General features: G+C 40.3%; 1 protein-coding gene across 8 annotated transcripts in view; it reads left to right on the forward strand.

Annotated features, from left to right (window-relative positions):
- Positions 1-3,858, forward strand: part of DPY19L1 (dpy-19 like C-mannosyltransferase 1) — a 105,757-nt gene extending 101,899 nt beyond the window's left edge. For 6 of the 8 annotated variants that reach the window (XM_086692766.1, XM_086692746.1, XM_086692762.1 and 3 more), the window contains one exon: positions 1,037-3,858. In XM_086692766.1, coding sequence (XP_086548892.1) covers positions 1,037-1,193 — 157 coding nt within the window. In that variant the 3' untranslated portion in view covers positions 1,194-3,858. The remainder of the gene's footprint in view (positions 1-1,036) is intronic. The other 2 variants (XM_086692751.1, XM_086692755.1) reach the window with 2 other exon arrangements.
- Positions 3,859-18,852: the final 14,994 nt, after the last annotated feature.

The following is an 18,852-nucleotide window of genomic DNA, read 5'->3' on the forward strand; positions in this document are numbered from 1 at the left end:
TAGAGTTGCTGGGCTATCTATATGGAAAAAATTAAAATTAAATCTCTGCCTCACACCATACAGAAAGATTAATTCCAGATGAGTTATAAGTCTAGCTGTGAAAAGCAGACTCTAAAACTTTCACAGAAGAACACAATGCATACTCTCATGATATGTTATAGGGAAGGATTCCTTAAACAAGACATGGAAATCATAAGTCCTAAAGAAAATACTGACATTTTGGAATATAATAACATAAAAATCCTCAATGTAACAAAAGCCAAAAAGAAAAAAGAAATTTGTGAACCCTAGTGAAAGCCAGCAGTTATATCTGTAACACTGCTTTAGATTTAAAATAAATGTTAAAGCCATCTGCAGAAGTTATTGGGACTGATACCACATAATATCAATTTCACTTCTGTTCTTCATAAACTATATTGCTTTTAAAATTTAATTGTGAAAAAAATAAAATTTAATTGTGCATTTATCTAAAGACTTGAACTGAACACCACTGGGTTTTCTTTAAGTTGACTCATTCTAGGAGACAATAGTGGGAAGTTGCATAAATGTGAACTAAGCATATCTGCCAATTATAATTTTTAAGTCAATATAACATATTACCTCTGTCTGTGTTCTGGGCACGGTGCTAACTAGGTACAGTCTTTCTCTCTGAGTCCTCATAACCCATACCCACATCATGGTTATTCCCCATTTGACAAATCTGGAGAGAGACTGTGAGCTCTCCAACACCACATCCTTGCTAAGCCAACTGTTGCAGAATTGAAGCAAGATCTGTCTTACCCCACCACCTGCATTCGTGTATTTTGTACGTGTGTTTCCTTCTTTATAGTCCACTTGCTGCGTTCATGCGTTCACCTTGTTCTAAAGAGAATTTATGGCAGCTTAAATAAATATAGATAACTATAACAGGATTTTTTAAACTAAGTGAATTTACATAGAAAAAATGAAACGAGGGCAGGAATAGAAAAAGTATGCTCTGCTTCATCTGCCGTGTATCATGTACTTTGATTTTTAATCTGTACGTTAATTTTTCTAGGCCTGGGTGCAGTATGCCTGAAATCTGGGATGTGGAAGACCCTGCTAATGCTGGGAAACCTCCCCTATGTAACCTCCTGGTGAAGGATTCCAAGCCACACTTCACCACTGTATTCCAGAACAGTGTTTACAAGGTCTTAGAAGTTATAGAAGAGTGACTGCTGCCTACAGAGAAGTACATCAGTAATGGTTTTAATGTTTTGCTAATAATTCATGCCTTGTTTTTAATTCAAATCCCAAAAACTTTTATAGGTAACTGTTTTCAAATAGAAAACATTTCGTGTGGTCAATTTGAATGTCGTTCTGATTGTAAAGATACTTAACACCTTAATCAGTTGGTTACTATTTCAATGCACCCCTTAAAATTTGCTATGCAAATGAGTATATGTTTGTACCTGACTTAAATATTTGTTCTAAAGTGAGCGAGCAAAGCTACTCGTGTAAAAAACATGATGGCTCATGGCAAGGATGATATGAAAGTATCGTGAGCTCTGAACTATGTAGGGGCTGATTTTAGTTTATGGACTATTGATGCCCCTTGCTTCTTTTTCTGCCTCTTGCTGTCGTCTTTTGGACATTTCAGTGATTGTCATAAGCTCCTCAGTCGTGTCGGCCCCTGTCATCAACTTCCGTGAGAGCAGATGGGGCAGACATGGGTATTTGCTATGTGGAATGATCTGTTGATTTCACTTCTCCACGTTCTGCTGTGTCTTGTTGCTCTTGTTAATGAAGCATTTTCTGCCCATTACTAATCCAGATTCTTGGACCTAGTGGTCAGGACCAAATTCTTCTAACCACCAACCATGTGACAGCGTGTCTGCTCTCTCTTCTTCTCTCCCGCTTACTCTCCCAGCATTCTTTGTCAAATAAGTGTTATTTACTCATTTAGTTGCTTAGAAAGTACTTATTCTTGGTTAAAAAAATTTAATGGCAGTTGTGTATGTTTCTCATTTTTAGTATTATTCAGATGTTTATATTTTAATACCTTTAAACCATTTACAGAATTTTTCATGTTTAATTGTAGTTTTAAGAACCACTATTTTGAATGACTCAAATGTAGTGCATTTGAGTAGGCATAGTTTACAGTGGAATAGTAGATGTAGTATGTGTAGTTTTTCTTTTACTATTAAGATACAATAAAACGTGACTAATTTTTCTGTCGGAAAAGTAAATGAGTAACGAGAAGTGAATGGAGTTTTTATATTTTACTTTTTAAATTGCCTGTCTTTAGTAAGACAAAGCCTTAAGCCTTATGTTATAATTTTGACCCCCAAAACTATCATTTCAGTACAAAGGAATGAATATATTCAGCCTTCCTCTTTATTTTTTTTCCCTTCCTATTTATTTTTATTTTGAAAGAGTCCCCAACCTGCTCCGAATTCCTAGTATGAATTTTTGTTTCTTAGAAGTTAATTTGTGTGAAATGAGATTCTTCAAAACAGCGAATCCTCATAGTTCTGAGAAACGGTTTTAAGATTTTAAATTCTAAGCAAACCATGACTCTGACGGACTACACATTTAATTATACAGTGTTCTCTTTATTAACCGCAGGCAGATTAACCTCACTGTGGACTGTCCTTGAGACCTGAGTCCTCAGGGATGGCTTCCGGTGCCCACTGCTGGGAGCCACTGAAGAGCTGTTCCCTTTCTGCCTTCTCACCAGAGCCCAAGGACGAGCCTGGTCTGGGGGAAGCACTAGCTTGCTTAGAGCAGACAGCTGCAAGGACAGCCTGGGCTGGCGAGCGTGCAGCCCCCGGCCTGCCCCAGAGCCCGCCTTCCCGGGGAGCCTCCTTCCGGCCGGAGCTTCTGTGCCAGTGTCTTCAGGTGCCCGCCCCCTCCTCCTCGCTTGCTGGGTGACTTTTATTTCTTGGGCTTTTTGCCAGTTTCAGAAAATAGGGAAGCAGCTGGGGAGTTGTGGACTGGGAGTAGAATTTGAGCAATGATGCAGCAATCCAGAAAAATGGCAAGAGGGCACCTGAGGCCGAGGTGGCTGAGGGTCGCGGTGGGAGGGAGGAGGGAAGCGTGCTCCGCTCTGTGACTGTTCTGCACCAAATATGGCTGTTTTGTGCCTCCAGCGGTTACAGGTTTTTAAAAATTGTACTTTTAAAGCCATTCTTTATCCTCCCCACCCTCCGATAATTCCCTTCCCAATAAGTTCCCATGTAATGATTGGAGATTCTGTACAGGAAAAACATGAAAGTACTGTTTTGATTGTTTCGTATGCTGGGAAAAGTTAAAAGTGGTCAAGTTGTTTTTTTTTTTTCTTCCCCACCCCCAAAGAATCCTTTTGTAATGGCATTTATTAACGTGACTCCACCAGCAAGCTATGATTATATTTCAAGCCAGTGAGTTTCGAACAGAGGCCTTGGGCTGCACTGCACACTCAGCCTTGGTCACATCTGGTAGCAGCCGGTGCTGTAGATTATAAATATCTTTTATGGCAAAGTAGAATAGTAGTAGTTTCGATATACATGACAAAACAGTATTAAAGCTCAGTATTTTACTCATTTTTAGCATTTAAAAATATTTTTGCTTTAGTGTGAGGAAGGTAAGGATGGGCAGAGAGGCGATAAAAATAGCCGTTGCCGTGACAAAAAAGAAACAAACAAAGTTGGGGCAGGATTTCTGTGAGATAAGCCTCTAAAACTGCTTAGCAGAAGAAGGATTGTATTAAACTAGAACAATGATACTAAGGAGAACATGAAAGGATGTATCAGGAATAAAGTGATATTGCATAGAAGTATTGTATTTTTATGAATTTTATGCCAGTTGTTTTACATGTACTATGTATGTTAAATAAAAAAGATCATGAAAAGTATAGAAGGTGGGTTTTTTTAATTATTATTTTCATCTCTGCCTTGATTGTTGACATGTTCAACCTCATTCTCTGTAGTCAGATAACCACGAACTCGTTTGTGGGAGACTGCAGTCCTGAATAATGGGGAAGGGATATAACACGGGTCCGTGAAACTGCTTACTCCTCTTTGTTGGTGGCAGTGTAGGTACTGGGGTTACCCATACTCTTCTTCTATTTATGCTGTTACAGATTCACATTACTTTATCATTTACATCAAGGGACACAATAATTCTTTAAAACGATCGTTTGGGGATAACTTTAGAGCTGCTGAAAGCATTTTCTCGTACATTAAACAATAGTTTGGTCTCATGCTATCTCCTAAACTATAGCTCCATGTTCTTGCTTGATACAAGCATCAGCTTTGTCTGTTTATTTATTTATTTAGTTGGCTGTAGGAAAGACAGTTTAGCTCATGCCCGTACAATTAATTTATTTACAAAGCGACACCTTCATTCTCTGACATCTTGGGGGAGTGTTCATTGGAATGCAGCGTTCTCAAATGGAGTGGGCATCAGAATCACCTGGAGGGTTTGTTAAAACGATTGCTGCACCCTGCCTCAGAGGTTTCTGATTCAGTTGACCTGAGGACCCGAGGTGGTTGTATGGTCTGAATGTTTGTGTCCCCCCCAAAACTCGTATGTTGAAATCCTGACACCCGAGGTGATTGCATTAGGAGGTGGGACACTTGGGAGGTGATGAGATCATGAGGGTGGAGCCCTCATGAATGGGATTAGTGCCACTGTAAAAGAATTCCAAGAAAGCTCCCTTGGACCTTTTCACATTGTGAGGGTATAGCTACAAGGTGCCATCTGTGAACCAGGAAATGGACTCTCATCAGACATTGGATTAGCTGGAGCCTTGATCTTGGACTTTCAGCCTCTAGAACTATGAGAAATGAATTTCTGTTCTTTATAAGATAACTCAAGGGGCATTAAACAGGTGAGTCCCCAGAATTTATATTTCTAACCATTTCTCAAGTAATGCTGATGCTGTTGGTCCAAGGGCCGTACTTGAGAACTGCTGCTCTAATGGATTGCAAAAGACTATTTAGATGACTGGCCTCTAGAGGGCGCTCCGTTCTTGACAGCATTTATCCCACCCCGACAGGCTAGAGGGTCCCTATATTGGAAACTGAATTGTGTAGAGCCTCTTCTTTGTCTTTTAGGGGGCATTGCTTTCAACAGAACTTGCAAGGAGCAAAGAACAGATAAGGTAGTTTTTAACCAGAACATCAATACACATTGTGTCTGCTGAGCAGGTGGCTTATGATCATTTAAATATTTTGAAGCCATAAACTGTTTTCAGTTCAGAGATGGAAAAAGTGAAATCCTTTAAAATCGAACTTCTTTTTGTAAAATTACTTTGTCTAGAAGAAAATGGATAAATTCAGTGATGTGTGTGGATTTTAAAACTTCATTTTTCACTTTATTACCTTTGGCCCCAGAAATCTTCACTCTTCTCCCTCTATTAGAGAGCAGTTAAGAACTAGCTTTGAGTCACGGATCACCTGTTTCTCTCTTCTGCCTTCCCTTTCTCCTTCTCCCCAACTAGAAGCTTCTAATTGAAATCAGTAAAATTGTTCCCTATGCAGAAAAAGAGAAGCTGCTTTTAAACTTCATTACATTCTTGAATTGGTCTTTATTTCACAGTACTATATCAGTACAAATACAGTTTTACATTTGGAGTCGAAAGGGACATTAAGGTATAGAAAGGTCTTGAAAACTCTTTCCTTTTACCTTTCCTCTCATGAGAGAGATTTTAAAATTCTGAGCGAATGTTCAAGTTGAAGACTTTTTCCTGTTAAGATTTTGAGTCATTGTAGTGTAATTAAAAGGTAGATTTTTCTTTCTTTTCTTTTCTTTTTTTTTTTTTTTTTTTTTTTTTTTTTTGCAAAGAGATTAGGATGGAATTGATATTGGGTCTGCTTTCAAAGGAACATTCTCTGTACTCAATTATCTCTAGCTCAAAATTTTAATTACTTTAAGTAAGCAATGTGTTGTCAAAATGACTTTCAAATAAATGGTAGTGCTACCAAGTATTATGTTTACGCAGGCATGTACTTTTTAATTCAACATAATATCATTTCATTGATTTGTAAGTACCTGGGCTTTTTCTGTATGCAAATTTAATACCTTGAAAGAAAGTTCAATGTAGCGAAATTAAGCTCATTCAGTTGTTATGCTGATTGCCCTAGAGCTTTAGTACTCAGCCATTTCTAGAAAGAAATGAAAACAAGAGATGGCCATTTTTAAGTAGATTTGGCATTAGGCCATTAAAAGGGATTTAAAAAAAGAAAAGGTGCCTGAAGGCCAGCCCTTCAGCTCAGTTTTATGGGCACAGTTCACATCTCTGGCTCTGTCCTGGGTGCCCATGCCCTGCACACTGGCCACGCCCCTCGGGTCTTCACTCTTGGTATCTGCTCCTTGACAAGGCCAGATTCTGAGGCCTCCCTCTTGCCCTAAAACATCCTCCCTAGGAAGTGCAGTTTGGTCATTCTTCAACCCTTTAGATCTGACTTTAAATCCAAATTAGACATTTTCTAACAAAGCCCCTTTATGGCAGTCATTCCCAAACTTGTGTGCACATTGGAAATTACTTGGGGAGCTTCAGAACTGCTGAATCCTTTCTCCCACCCCCAGAGGTGGGATTTGATCAGTCTACGGTGTGGTCTACGATTTGGAACTTTAAAAAATGCCCAAGTGACATTGTAGAACCTGGCCTCGTTGCCTCACCTCCGGATCCACCCTTTCCGTGTCTCCTCCACTCCACGAAATTAGAAACGGTCAGCAAGTTTCTCTCATATCCACTCTCTTTTATTAATGATGAGGGCCTATTTCTACTTTATTAATCATGTTGAGTCGACTCCATAAGGAAAAGATTCTGTGTTCAGGTAGAAATAGCTGCCATGGGGTAAGTGGGAGTGGGGCAGCCTATGTGCCACATATTCATAAACCCGGATTAGAGTGTCAGTGAGAAATGAGAATAGAAGAGCAAGAAAATAAGTGAAAAGAAATTCCTTTCCGAATCACTGACAGTTTAATATCAGTGTGGAGAATCATGCTTTTTTCTCTTTCCCTGGACTGTACTTTCTTGATCAGTTTAACTGAAAGATGCAACTCACGTGTCCCCTCCTCTGCGAAGCCTTCCCTGAGGGCCTGCTGCTGAGTGAACTGCCCCCACTGCCTGTGCTCCTGTAACTCAGTGTGTTTATTCCACATATTTAACATGACTTTCTCTACTACACCGTGGCCCTATAGACTGGACTTCTGTCTTACTCCATTCGGAATCTGCAGTGCCTCCTGGTACAGTTCCTGGCATGTAGAAATGCTTAATGATTTTCTAAATCGTGCTTTGTCCAACAATGCAGCATGTTCCATATGGCACTAAAAATTATTTTTTGAACTGTAAGAAACGGAAGAGTATGTACTATAGCTGTGGAGATGAAAAATAAGGACATTCAGAACATCTTCAGATGAGATTAATATCATATATAGGAGAAGAATGTCCTTGACAAACAGCAAAACAAAAATTAACCACAAGACATATTCTGACTAGGTACCTTGATACACTCAGACGCGGCTAGTAACTGAGTAACTATTAGATAGCAATATGGCAAAGACAGATATGTCTGTCTCCAGAGAGAAGCCTCTTATTGGCCTGGGTTAGGTTGTGTGGCTTAAGATACTATAATGGCTGGTCCTGGGCATAGTCACTGCTGGCCGGGAAGCAGAGAACTCTGATTAAGAATTTGGTTAAAGTATGGGAGAGGAAATTTCTAAAAATGGGGAGAGATTGATATGTTGCTGCTGGATGAGGATATTAGACAAGACAAATGACAATAATACAATATTGTCCTAATTGAGACAGCTAAATTAGAATCCTGGCTCCATCTTTACAAACTTCATGAGATAAGACATGTTTCTTATTTTGAAAATCAGTTTTCTTGTCTTCTAAAAGGATAAGCCTCCTATGGTGGTAATTAGAAACAAGAAAAATAGATGAATTCACAAATACACCTGGAAATTCTAACATGCCTCTCTTAGAAATGCTATAGGGGCAACTGGGTGGCTTGGTAAGTTAAGCATCTGACTCCTGATTTCAGCTCAGGTCACGATCTCATACTTCATGGGATCAAGCCTGACTTCAGGCTCTGCAGTGACAGTGCAGAGCCTGCTTGGGCTTCTCTCTCTCCTGCTCTCTCTGCCTCTCTCTCTCTCTCTCTCTCTCTCTCAAATAAATAAACATTTAAAAATTGATATATAAGCAGGCAAAAAAAAAAGTAAAGATATACATAATTTGAGTAATAGGAAAAGCAGTGTTGATCTAACGGTCATATTATAAAACAGCTGCACTGAACAAATGAAGAATACACATTTTGTTTAAGCATTGAGACATTGCCAACAATTGACAACAGAGCATGAATTCCAGAAAGCCATGAATTTTTGGTCGATTTTGTTCACTGAGGGAACCCAAACACCTAGAACAATACCTGGCATGTATGAGTGCTTAATACTTGTCGAAAAAATGATTATGTGTAGAATTAAATAGCACTTTGCAAAAAAGTTATTGAAAAACCCTTACATTAAAAATTAATACAGGGGCGCCCAGGTGGCTCAGTCGGTTGAGCGACTTCAGCTCAGGTCATGATCTGACAGTTCGTGAGTTCGAGCCCCGCGTCGGGCTCTGTGCTGACAGCTCAGAGCCTGGAGCCTGCTTCGGATTCTGTGTCTCCCTCTCTCTCTCTGCCCCTAACCCACTCGCATTCCATCTCTGTCTCTCTCAAAAATAAATAAACATTAAAAAATTTTTGTTTAAATTAATACAAAATAAATTTTAAGTTATTCATGAAGAATCTGTAAAAATTTGAGGAAAAAAAATAGAGCAATTATATACCACAAACAGCTTGTAGAGTGTAATTAAAGCAGGTCTAGAGGTATGGGATTTTTTTTTTCCTTTTAGGTCTAAAATGCACACATTAAAAATGAATTCAAATATCTATGTCATAAATATAGATAAAACAGGAGCACACCCTTTCCTCTGCCCATGAAAGGAAATAACAAGCAAAACTTGATGAAATATAAAAGAGACCAACACAGCCAAAGTTGGTTATTTGACATCATTCAGAATCAAGACTAAGTAGGGAAGGCATAAAAAAATTAGGAATGGCAAATTACTGAAGCTGTGAAGAGTAAACAGGTAACAGGAAGATATGAACAAATTTGTCAGTAAATGTGAACACTTAGATAAATGGTTAAATTCCTAGAAAACTACAACTTAATAGAACTGATCCAAGAAGAAATACAAACTGGGAACAATCTTATTTCCAGCAAAGAATTTGAATTAATAATTTGAAGAAACATCTCCCCTCAAAGAAAACAGCATAACCTAGAGAGTTTTACAAGTTTGTTCTACTAAACACTCAAGATACTGATAATTCCAATCTTACACAAACATCCAGAGAATAGAAAATTAGAGAATTCCATTTTTTTAGGTGACTGTAAACAGGAATACCAAGAGCAGAGTGGGGTTAATGCAATAAAAGAAAATTGCAGGTCTATTACATGCATGAACAAAGATGCAAACAAGAACCCAAGAATAAGTTGAACATAAGATGTAAAAATATCAATTCTCCTCAAATTGACCCATAGTTTAATCAGCATACCAATAGGGCTTTTTATGGAGCTTGACAATCTGAATATAAAATTCTTATGGATGAACAGTCCAGACAAGTCTGAAGAAGGACATGAGAGAGGGGCATTTTTCCCCCTGCCAGATAACAAGATTTATCACAGCAGCTGTAGAAGCATTGGCACAAGGATATACAAATTAACTCATAAAAAGAGACGAGGATAGCTCAAGAACAAATGTGCACATATTTAATAAGTGAGGCTGATAATTGGTTATCTACAAGGAAATTAATGAATTGTTTCCCTACCTCACATCATACATAGAAATAACATTCCAAATAGGTGAAAGACCCAAGTAGGAGAGTATGCTGGAAGTATAGAGTATACTAGAAGACAGTTTAGGATAATATCTTCATGCCCTCAAGGAGGAATTCCTCAAAGAAGGACTTCCAAAACAAAAGGAAACAAAAACCTGTATAAGAAAGGATCAGTCAATTCACTAGGGCTAACAACTTCTGTTTACTAAAAGATATTATGAAGGAAGTGAACCTAGCCATGATATGTAGAAGGCACTTGATTAGTATTCAGAAGAAAGATTAGTATCCAGAATAAAGAACTCAGACCAGTGGTAAGAAACAAAGAGCTCATTAGAAAAAGTGGCCAAAGACATGACATTTCACAGAAAAAGAAATGCAAATGGGCCATAATTGTTAAACTATTCATAATCAGGGAAATGCAAAATGAAACCATAATGATAACATTTGTCACACAACATTGGTTAAAAAAAAAAAAGTACGTACTGGGAAACAGGAGGAAAAGCACAAAGTTTCCTTCATTCCTGGTGGAAGGTCGCCATTTTGGAAATAAATGGCATAACCTGATAAATTTGAGAATGTACGTACTATGACCCAGCTTCTCTATTCTTTAGACATATACCCCAGCCAAATTCCTATACACATGCATCAGGAGACTTGTCTAGGAAGGTCACTGCCAAGTGTTCATAATAGCCCCAAACCAGGACGTCACTTGAACATGCATCTGGAATAAATAGTAGACTAGATAAAGACATTTAGGAATAGTCATCCAGTAGGGTCTTACCGAATACGTAAAATAGCGATATGCAACAATGTGGATGACTCCCAGGGAAATATTATTAGGCCAAAAAAATCTAATTTGCAGAAGAACACATGCGATGTGAGTTTATTTGCAGAAGGTTCAATAACATGTAAAATTAAACTATATTTTTAAGGGCCTGAAGCAGCAAAATACAAAGAAAATCAAATGAATAATAAATACAAAATTAGACGAGTGGTCATTTCTCAAAAGATGGGATGGAGGAGGAGTTCAGTGGGGTCTTTGGAGTTGAAGGTTATGTTCTCTGAAATTGGGTAGTGGATATGTGGATGTAACTTTATTATAATTACTTATGCTTTAAACATTTTATGAGTATTCAATATCGAAAATAACAAGTAGACACTGTCAGATGCTAATACACATGAAAAGAACAATCTCCAGTAGGTGTGGCAGGAAGTTGGGAAGAAATCCTCAATTTCTCCGGCAATCACAACTTGTAAGTAAGCTTTCCCTTGGGGCTTGGTGCACGATGGACCCTCTCAGTTCAATATGAAGGGACTAGAGGGATGAAGGAAACAGGTGTCTCATTCAAAAAGTCAGCAGTGACCACTTAGGATAATAAAACCACAGACTGTTAAAAGGAAGTGTTGACTGGCAAGTTTGAAGTCAACATCTTTTTGCAAATGATGAAACTGAGGCCCTGAGTGGGGAAGTGATTTGTTTAGTTCACACCAGTACTCAGGAGGGGAACTGAAATTAGAAAGCAGCTGTCTGGGTCCAAGGCACTGTGGTCACCTCGGTAAGGTGGGAAGAACATGGGCTCAGGAATACACTGAAGCTGGGTTGGAATCCAGGCACTGACACTTAGCTCTATGAGCCAGCGCAAGTCAGTTATACTCTGGAAAGCCTAATTTCCCCTTGAGTAAAACGGGGATAGGAAATCATGCCAGTCTCATGTGGCTGTTAGAAGATGCATGAGGTACTGTATGTAAAAGTTTTACAGTCAGAGTATATGATAGATACCCGTTGCCTCCTTCACCTGCTACCCATGGTGGCAGCAGGTGAGGAGGCTGAAATGCTGTGACATCATCAACCCCACACACACCCAGGCAGAAAGCAACTCGCAGGAGAGCCAGAGCCCTGCACCTCCCGGGCATGCTGGCACGTAGAAGGGCACTTCTTATTTTTGATACTCAAATCAAATTTATTTCTGGTTCCAGATGACTAGACATCCACTTTGCATTTGTGCAAACAAAACAATTATTGTTGTTTCCTGTTTCCTCCAGACACGCAGAGCTTTTGTTATCACCAAGAGATCCCTATGGGAACAAAGAGAATCGAGCTGAACAAAGATCTTTTGCCAGAATCAATTTCCTGAAGCTGGGAAGCTTTATCATTCACAGTCTGTGTGCAAAGCTTTTTTTTTTTTTTTTTTTTTTTTTGGATGAATGATTGACTCCTTTATTGATTTCTCCCTTCACCCAGCCTCCCATTGCCTGCTGTTCTGCCCTGACTCTGGGATCCTACCCTCGGTGGAAAAGAATTGGCAGGACATTCTCTGCCCATGGAGAGTCAGTGACATTCCTCTGCTCCTCCTCAGGGACCTTTCACCTTGGCTTGAACAGGTGTGCAAGCTGTGGAGATTTGAGATGCCCTGACAGGGCCACTAGGAGGTTGGCTGAGGGTCCTCAGTAAATGTTTTATTGAGGCACACCTGGGTCACATTCCAGCTATGTAATCGCAGGCAAATTAATTAACTTCTGATCTCTATGGAAAATATTCTCCACGATAATTTGTAGGATTTAATTTGGGGGGGGGGGTTGGGTATTGCAATTTAGCCTATACATATTGAGTACCCACCTGCTGGATTTCAGGCAGTGGGAGAGCACTACAAAATAAATACGTCACACTGCCCTACCATCAAGGGATCCAGAATTAAGTTCAGGGGTGTGCAAGTTTTATCAAAAGCAGACTGGTCAGGAGCACATGAGCCGGAGTGGGTCAGAGCAAGTTATGCAGCCTGGTTCTGCCAGTCTCCAGAAAGGGCTGAGTGAGCTTAGGCAACCCAGTATACCTGTCCAATTCTGGTTTCCCGTCTGTAAAATAGGAATAATGATTCTTCATAGCCTGGGTGTGAGGTTTAAATGAGATCTTATTTTTTGAGCAGGTTACTGCCAGCTCTCTGTGCTCAATCTTTCATTCGCTGCAAGAATAAACTCAGCCTAGGGACGCCTGACTGGCTCAGTCGGTTAAGCGTCTGATTTCGGCTCAGGTCATGATCTCATGGTTCCTGAGTTCAAGCCCCACATCGGGCTCACTGCTGTCAGTTTGGAGCCCTCTTCAGATCTCCTGTTTCCCTCTCTCTGCCCCTCCCCTCCCTGGCGTGTGCTTTCTCTCTCTCAAAAATAAATAGACATTAAAAAAAAAAAAAAAGGAAGAGAATAAACTCAGTCTACGAATCCTGTCACATGCATTGTTTGATCATGTTGGCCTTTCCACCACACGAGCATCTTCTTCCCTATCGCTCGTCTCTCCCCCTCCCCCTGAAAAGTGCTTTAAAGCCCCCGAAACACTGCTAACAAAAGATGTGGCACATTGTGGGCTTCCCCTGAGGTTAGGGGTGACAGCGGTGCTATCATCGTGGCCCCATTTCTACCCCAGGAACTTTTTCACCGGCTGAGCTTCCTTCCTTGGCCCTGTGGAATGAACATTTAACACGAGCTCTGCCTTCTAACAAATTTTTTTTTTTATTTTTTTATTTAAAAAAAAAATTTTTTTTTTCAACGTTTATTTATTTTTGGGATAGAGAGAGACAGAGCATGAACGGGGGAGGGGCAGAGAGAGAGGGAGACACAGAATTGGAAACAGGCTCCAGGCTCTGAGCCATCAGCCCAGAGCCTGACGCGGGGCTCGAACTCACGGACCGCGAGATAGTGACCTGGCTGAAGTCGGACGCTTAACTGACTGCGCCACCCAGGCGCCCCTAACAAAATTTTTAATGTACAACACATAACTGCTAAAGATCGGCCCAACGTTGTGAGACAGAACTTTCGAACTTGATCTTGCAGAACGGAAACTTCATACCCGGTGATTAATGATGCCCAACTTCCCCTCCCACGAGCCCGTGGCAACCACCACTCCTGTCTCTGCTTCTAGGAGTTTGGCTATTTTAGATTCCTTATGTAAGTGGAATTGTGCAGCGTTTGGCTTTCTGGCGCTGCCTTATTTCACTTAACATAATGTGCTCACAGTTCATCCATGTTGCCACATATGGCAGGATTTTCTTCTGTTTTAAGGCTGAATAATATTCCATTGTATGTATAGACCACGTGGTAAGAATCCGCTTGTTACACACCTTGGCTGTTATGAATGCGGCGAGCCCAGGAGGGCTGACATCTCTTCGAGATCCTGATTTCGGTTGTTTTGTCTACTCTTCTTCTCATCTGGGTTAGCTATTCCAAGGGGACTTCACATTTATAAGCAAACATGTTTGTTAGGTTATTTTTTCCCAACCAGAGGATCAGAAGCCTCTTTGAAATGAATTTTCTATCAAGCTCCAATAGCAGAGAGCTTTAAAAAAAAAAACTAACATCAGTCCACCTTTCCCTTACCTTAATCATACGTAGTGCCCAGTGGGATGAGCCAATCAGGGTGGATCTGATCACTAACCATTTCCAGCGCTGAAAACCTTTGAGGTTTCCTTTTTGTGCCTTTTCTCCCACGTGTCTCCCCAAGCCCTGGGGAATGATTTCTTGCTGTACCTCTTCGCTTTTCGTTGAGAATAGGAAGAATTCATCCAAACATAAGGAGAGGGGAAAAAAAGGCTTTTGGGGAGAAGGGGGAGAAATCAATCCCCTGTCAAAATAGTCTGGCTCCACATCTGCCCCTTTCACTCAGCCTTTGCTTAAAGCGGGGCCGGTTGGGTAGGATGGGCCGGGCTCTGCTCCCCAGAGCATCTGTCACTCCCAGCACAGCCAGGGCTGCCTTCTGAGTGAACAGGAAAATGACTAAGTGATGACAGAGAAATGGCTGCCAATTCCAAGTAGAATTGTCACCTCCGAGAATGCACAGCATTGTCTTTTCAGATGGCACTTTCACAACCAGCTTGCTGTCCCTGCAGAGGCTTATGATCTGAAGATTTGATTTCTGTCCAAGTGCTCAGGCATCCACTGAGTCCTAGAGTTGCAGAGTTTTGTGCTGGGAAAGAAACTTGACAGCGAAAGGCCAAGTTGAAGGCTATGAGGTTCGTCTTGGAAGGACAGGACATTCCTAAGGAAGTTTTCAAGATTCCCAAGGTTTCTGGATGAAGTGCTGAGGAAAGGACACTGGGCTTCCGGCAGAAGACTTAAGTATTAGTCTCTGCTTTAACAACCTGTGTGATCTTGGGCAAATTACTTTACTTTTTGGGACTTTAGTTTTCTCATCTATAAACTGAGGACATTGAATGGGATCAATAATTTTCAAATTGCATTCTGAGGATCCTGTAGTCAGTAAGTTGGAGGAAATGCTGGGATGAATTACTTAGGTTGCCTTAGTAATGATCTTTTCATTTATTTGAAAAAAAAATTTTTACGTTTATTTATTTTTTGAGAGACATAGAGAGACAGAGCACAAGTTGCAGAGGGGCAGAGAGAGAAGGAGACACACAGAATCCGAAGCAGGCTCTGGGCTCAGAGCTGTCAGCACAGAGCCCGATGAGGGGCTCAAACCCACAAACTGTGAGATGATGACCCGAGCTGAAGTTGGATGCTCAACCGACTGAGCCACCCAGGCTCCCCGACCTTTTCATTTATTTAAAACTTTAATATGCCAATATGCAGCACAAGTTTCCAGGACAAGGATAATGTGCAAGTTTTCATAAGCAATCAAAAGCCCTTTAGTGGAACAGGTGGCAGACAAGCCACTTAATGGCTTTATTGGTATGAATGATACTTGTTCTGGACATTTCGTTACATAGCTCAAGAAGGTGGGGAGAAGCTAGAAGAGGGAAAAGCACAAGTCCTAGTGGTTCAGAGAGCGAGACCATGAGAATGAAAGTCCATGGAAATGGGGATGTGAATTAGGAGAGATGCGTAAAAGACTATGTGACTCATCTTCACTTATAGGAAGGGCTTTAATGAAGTGTTGGAGGTCGTTGAGACCCAAGTGAAGGAAGAGCAACTTAAAACTTAAATAGTAAGAAAATGAATCTTACGTGTTTGCTCATGGCTTTATCAGTTCCGGTGATCCTCGTGCCTTTGTGTAGCTCCAGATTTCCGTCCAGTATCAATTTCCTTCCACAAAGAGGACTTCCTCTCACTTCCCATAGTGCAAGTCTGTTGGACATGAACTCTTACAGTCTTCCTATGACTGAAACATCTTTATGTGGCCCTTGTTTTGAAATGTTTTTACTGAGTAAAAAGTTCCAGGTTCACAGGCTTTCTTTTTTTTTTAATTTTTTTTTCAACGTTTTTATTTATTTTTGGGACAGAGAGAGACAGAGCATGAACGGGGGAGGGGCAGAGAGAGAGGGAGACACAGAATCGGAAACAGGCTCCAGGCTCTGAGCCATCAGCCCAGAGCCTGACGCGGGGCTCGAACTCACGGACCGCGAGATCGTGACCTGGCTGAAGTCGGACGCTTAACCGACTGCGCCACCCAGGCGCCCCCACAGGCTTTCTTTCAATGCAGTTCTTTCAAGACATTGCTCCATCGTCTTCCTGCTCTCAACATTTTCAAGAAGAAATCTGCTATAATTCCTTTTATTATTATTATTTTTAAGTTTTTAGAATCCTGCTCTAATTCTTTTTATTATTTTATTTTATTTTTTAAAAATTTTATTGTTTTAATTTACATCCAAGTTAGTTAGCATATAGTGCAACAATGATTTCAGGAGTAGATTCCTTAACGCCCCTTACTCATTTAGCCCATCCCCCCTCCCTCAACCCCTCCAGGAACCCTCTGTTCTCCGTATTTATGAGTCTCTTCTGTTTTGTCCCCCTCCCTGTTTTTATATTATTTTTGTTTCCCTTCCCTTATGTTCATCTGTTTTGTCTCTTAAAGTCCTCATATGAGTGAAGTCATATGATTTTTTTCTTTTTCTGACTGACTAATTTCACTTAGCATAATACCCTCCAGTTCCATCCACGTAGTTGCAAATGGCAAGATTTCATTCTTTTTGATTGCCGAGTAATACTCCATTGTATATATATACCACACCTTCTTTATCCCTTCATTCATTGATGGACATTTGGGCTCTTTCCATACTTTGGCTATTGTTGATAGTGCTGCTATAAACATGAGGGTGCATGTGTCCCTTTGAAACAGCACACCTGTATCCCGTGGATAAATGCCTAGTAGTGCAATTGCTGGGTCGTAGGGTAGTTCTATTTTTAGTTTTTTGAGGAACCTCCATACTGTTTTCCAGAGTGGCTGTGCCAGCTTGCATTCCCACCAACAATGCAAAAGAGATCTTCTTTCTCCGCATCCTCGCCAACATCTGTTGTTGCCTGAGTTGTTAATGTTAGCCGTTCTGACAGGTGTAAGGTGTTATCTCCTTGTGGTTTTGATTTGTATTTCCCTGATGATGAGTGATGTTGAGCATTTTTTCATGTGTCAGTTGGCCAGCTGGATGTCTTCTTTGAAGTGTCTATTCATGTCTTTTGCCCATTTCTTCACTGGATTTTTTGTTTTTTGGGTATTGAGTCTGGTAAGTTCTTTATAGATTTTGGATACTAACCCTTTATCTGATATGTCATTTGCAAATATCTTCCCGCATTCTGTTGGTTGCCTTTTAGTTTTGCTGATTGTTTCCTTCGCCATGCAGAAGCTTTTTATTTTGATGAGGTCCCAGTAGCTCATTTTTGCTTTTGTTTCCCTTGCCTCTGGAGACGTGTTGAGTAAGAAGTTGCTGCGGCCAAGATCAAAGAGGTTTTTGCCTGCTTTCTCCTCAAGGATTTTGATGGCTTCCTGTCTTATATTTAGGTCTTTCATCCATTTTGAGTTTATTTTTGTGTATGGTGTAAGAAAGTGGTCCAGGTTTATTCTTCTGCATGTCGCTGTCCAGTTTTCCCAGCACAACCTGCTGAAGAGACTGTCTTTATTCCATTGGATATTCTTTTCTGCTTTGTCAAAGATTAGTTGGCCATACGTTTGTGGGTCCATTTCTGGGTTCTCTATTCTGTTCCATTGATCTGAGTGTCTGTTCTTGTGCCAGTACCATACTGTCTTGATGATTACAGCTTTGTAGTGTAGCTTGAAGTCTGGGATTATGATGCCTCCTGCTTTGGTTTTCTTTTTCAAGATTGCTTTGGCTATTCGGGGTCTTTTCTGGTTCCATACAAATTTTAGGATTATTTGTTCTAGCTCTGTGAAGAATGCTAATGTTATTTTGATAGGGATTGCACTGAATATGTAGATTGCTTTGGGTAGTATCAACATTTTAACAATATTTGTTCTTCCTATCCAGGAGCATGGAATCTTTTTCCATTTTTTTGTGTCTTCTTCAAGTTCTTTCATAAGCTTTCTATAGTTTTCAGTGTATAGATTTTTCACCTCTTTGGTTAGATTTATTCCTAGGTATTTTATGGTTTTTGGTGCAATTGTAAATGGGATCGATTCTTTGATTTCTCTTTCTGTTGCTTCATTGTTGGTGTATAGGAATGCAACCGATATCTGTGCATTGATTTTATAACCTGCAACTTTGCTGAATTCATGAATCAGTCCTAGCAGTTTTTTGGTGGAATCTTTTGGGTTTTCCATATAGAGTATCATGTCAGCTGCGAAGAGTGAAAGATTGACCTCCTCCTGGCCAATTTGGATGCCTTTTATTTCTTTGTGTTGTCTGATGGCAGAGGCTAAGACTTCCAATACTATGTTGAATAACAGTGGTGAGGGTGGACATCCCTGTCTTGTTCCTGACCTTAGGGGGAAAGCTCTCAGTTTTTCCCCACTGAGGATGATATTAGCACTGGATCTTTTGTATATGGCTTTTATGATCTTAAAGTATGAGCCTTCTATCCCTACTTTCTTGAGGGTTTTTATCAAGAAAGGATGCTGTATTTTTTCAAATGCTTTCTCTGCATCTATTGAGAGGATCATATGGTTCTTGTCCTTTCTTTTATTGATGTGATGAATCACACTGATTGTTTTGTGGATATTGAACCAGCCCTGCATCCCAGGTATAAATCTCACTTGGTAGTGGTGAATAATTTTTTGAATGTATGGTTGGATCTAACTGGCTAATATCTTATTGAGGATCTGTGCATCCATGTTCATCAG

This window comes from Puma concolor, chromosome A2 (assembly GCF_028749965.1).
Source record: "Puma concolor isolate L17-30 chromosome A2, mPumCon1.1.hap2, whole genome shotgun sequence".
NCBI classification, from domain to species: Eukaryota; Metazoa; Chordata; class Mammalia; order Carnivora; family Felidae; genus Puma; species Puma concolor.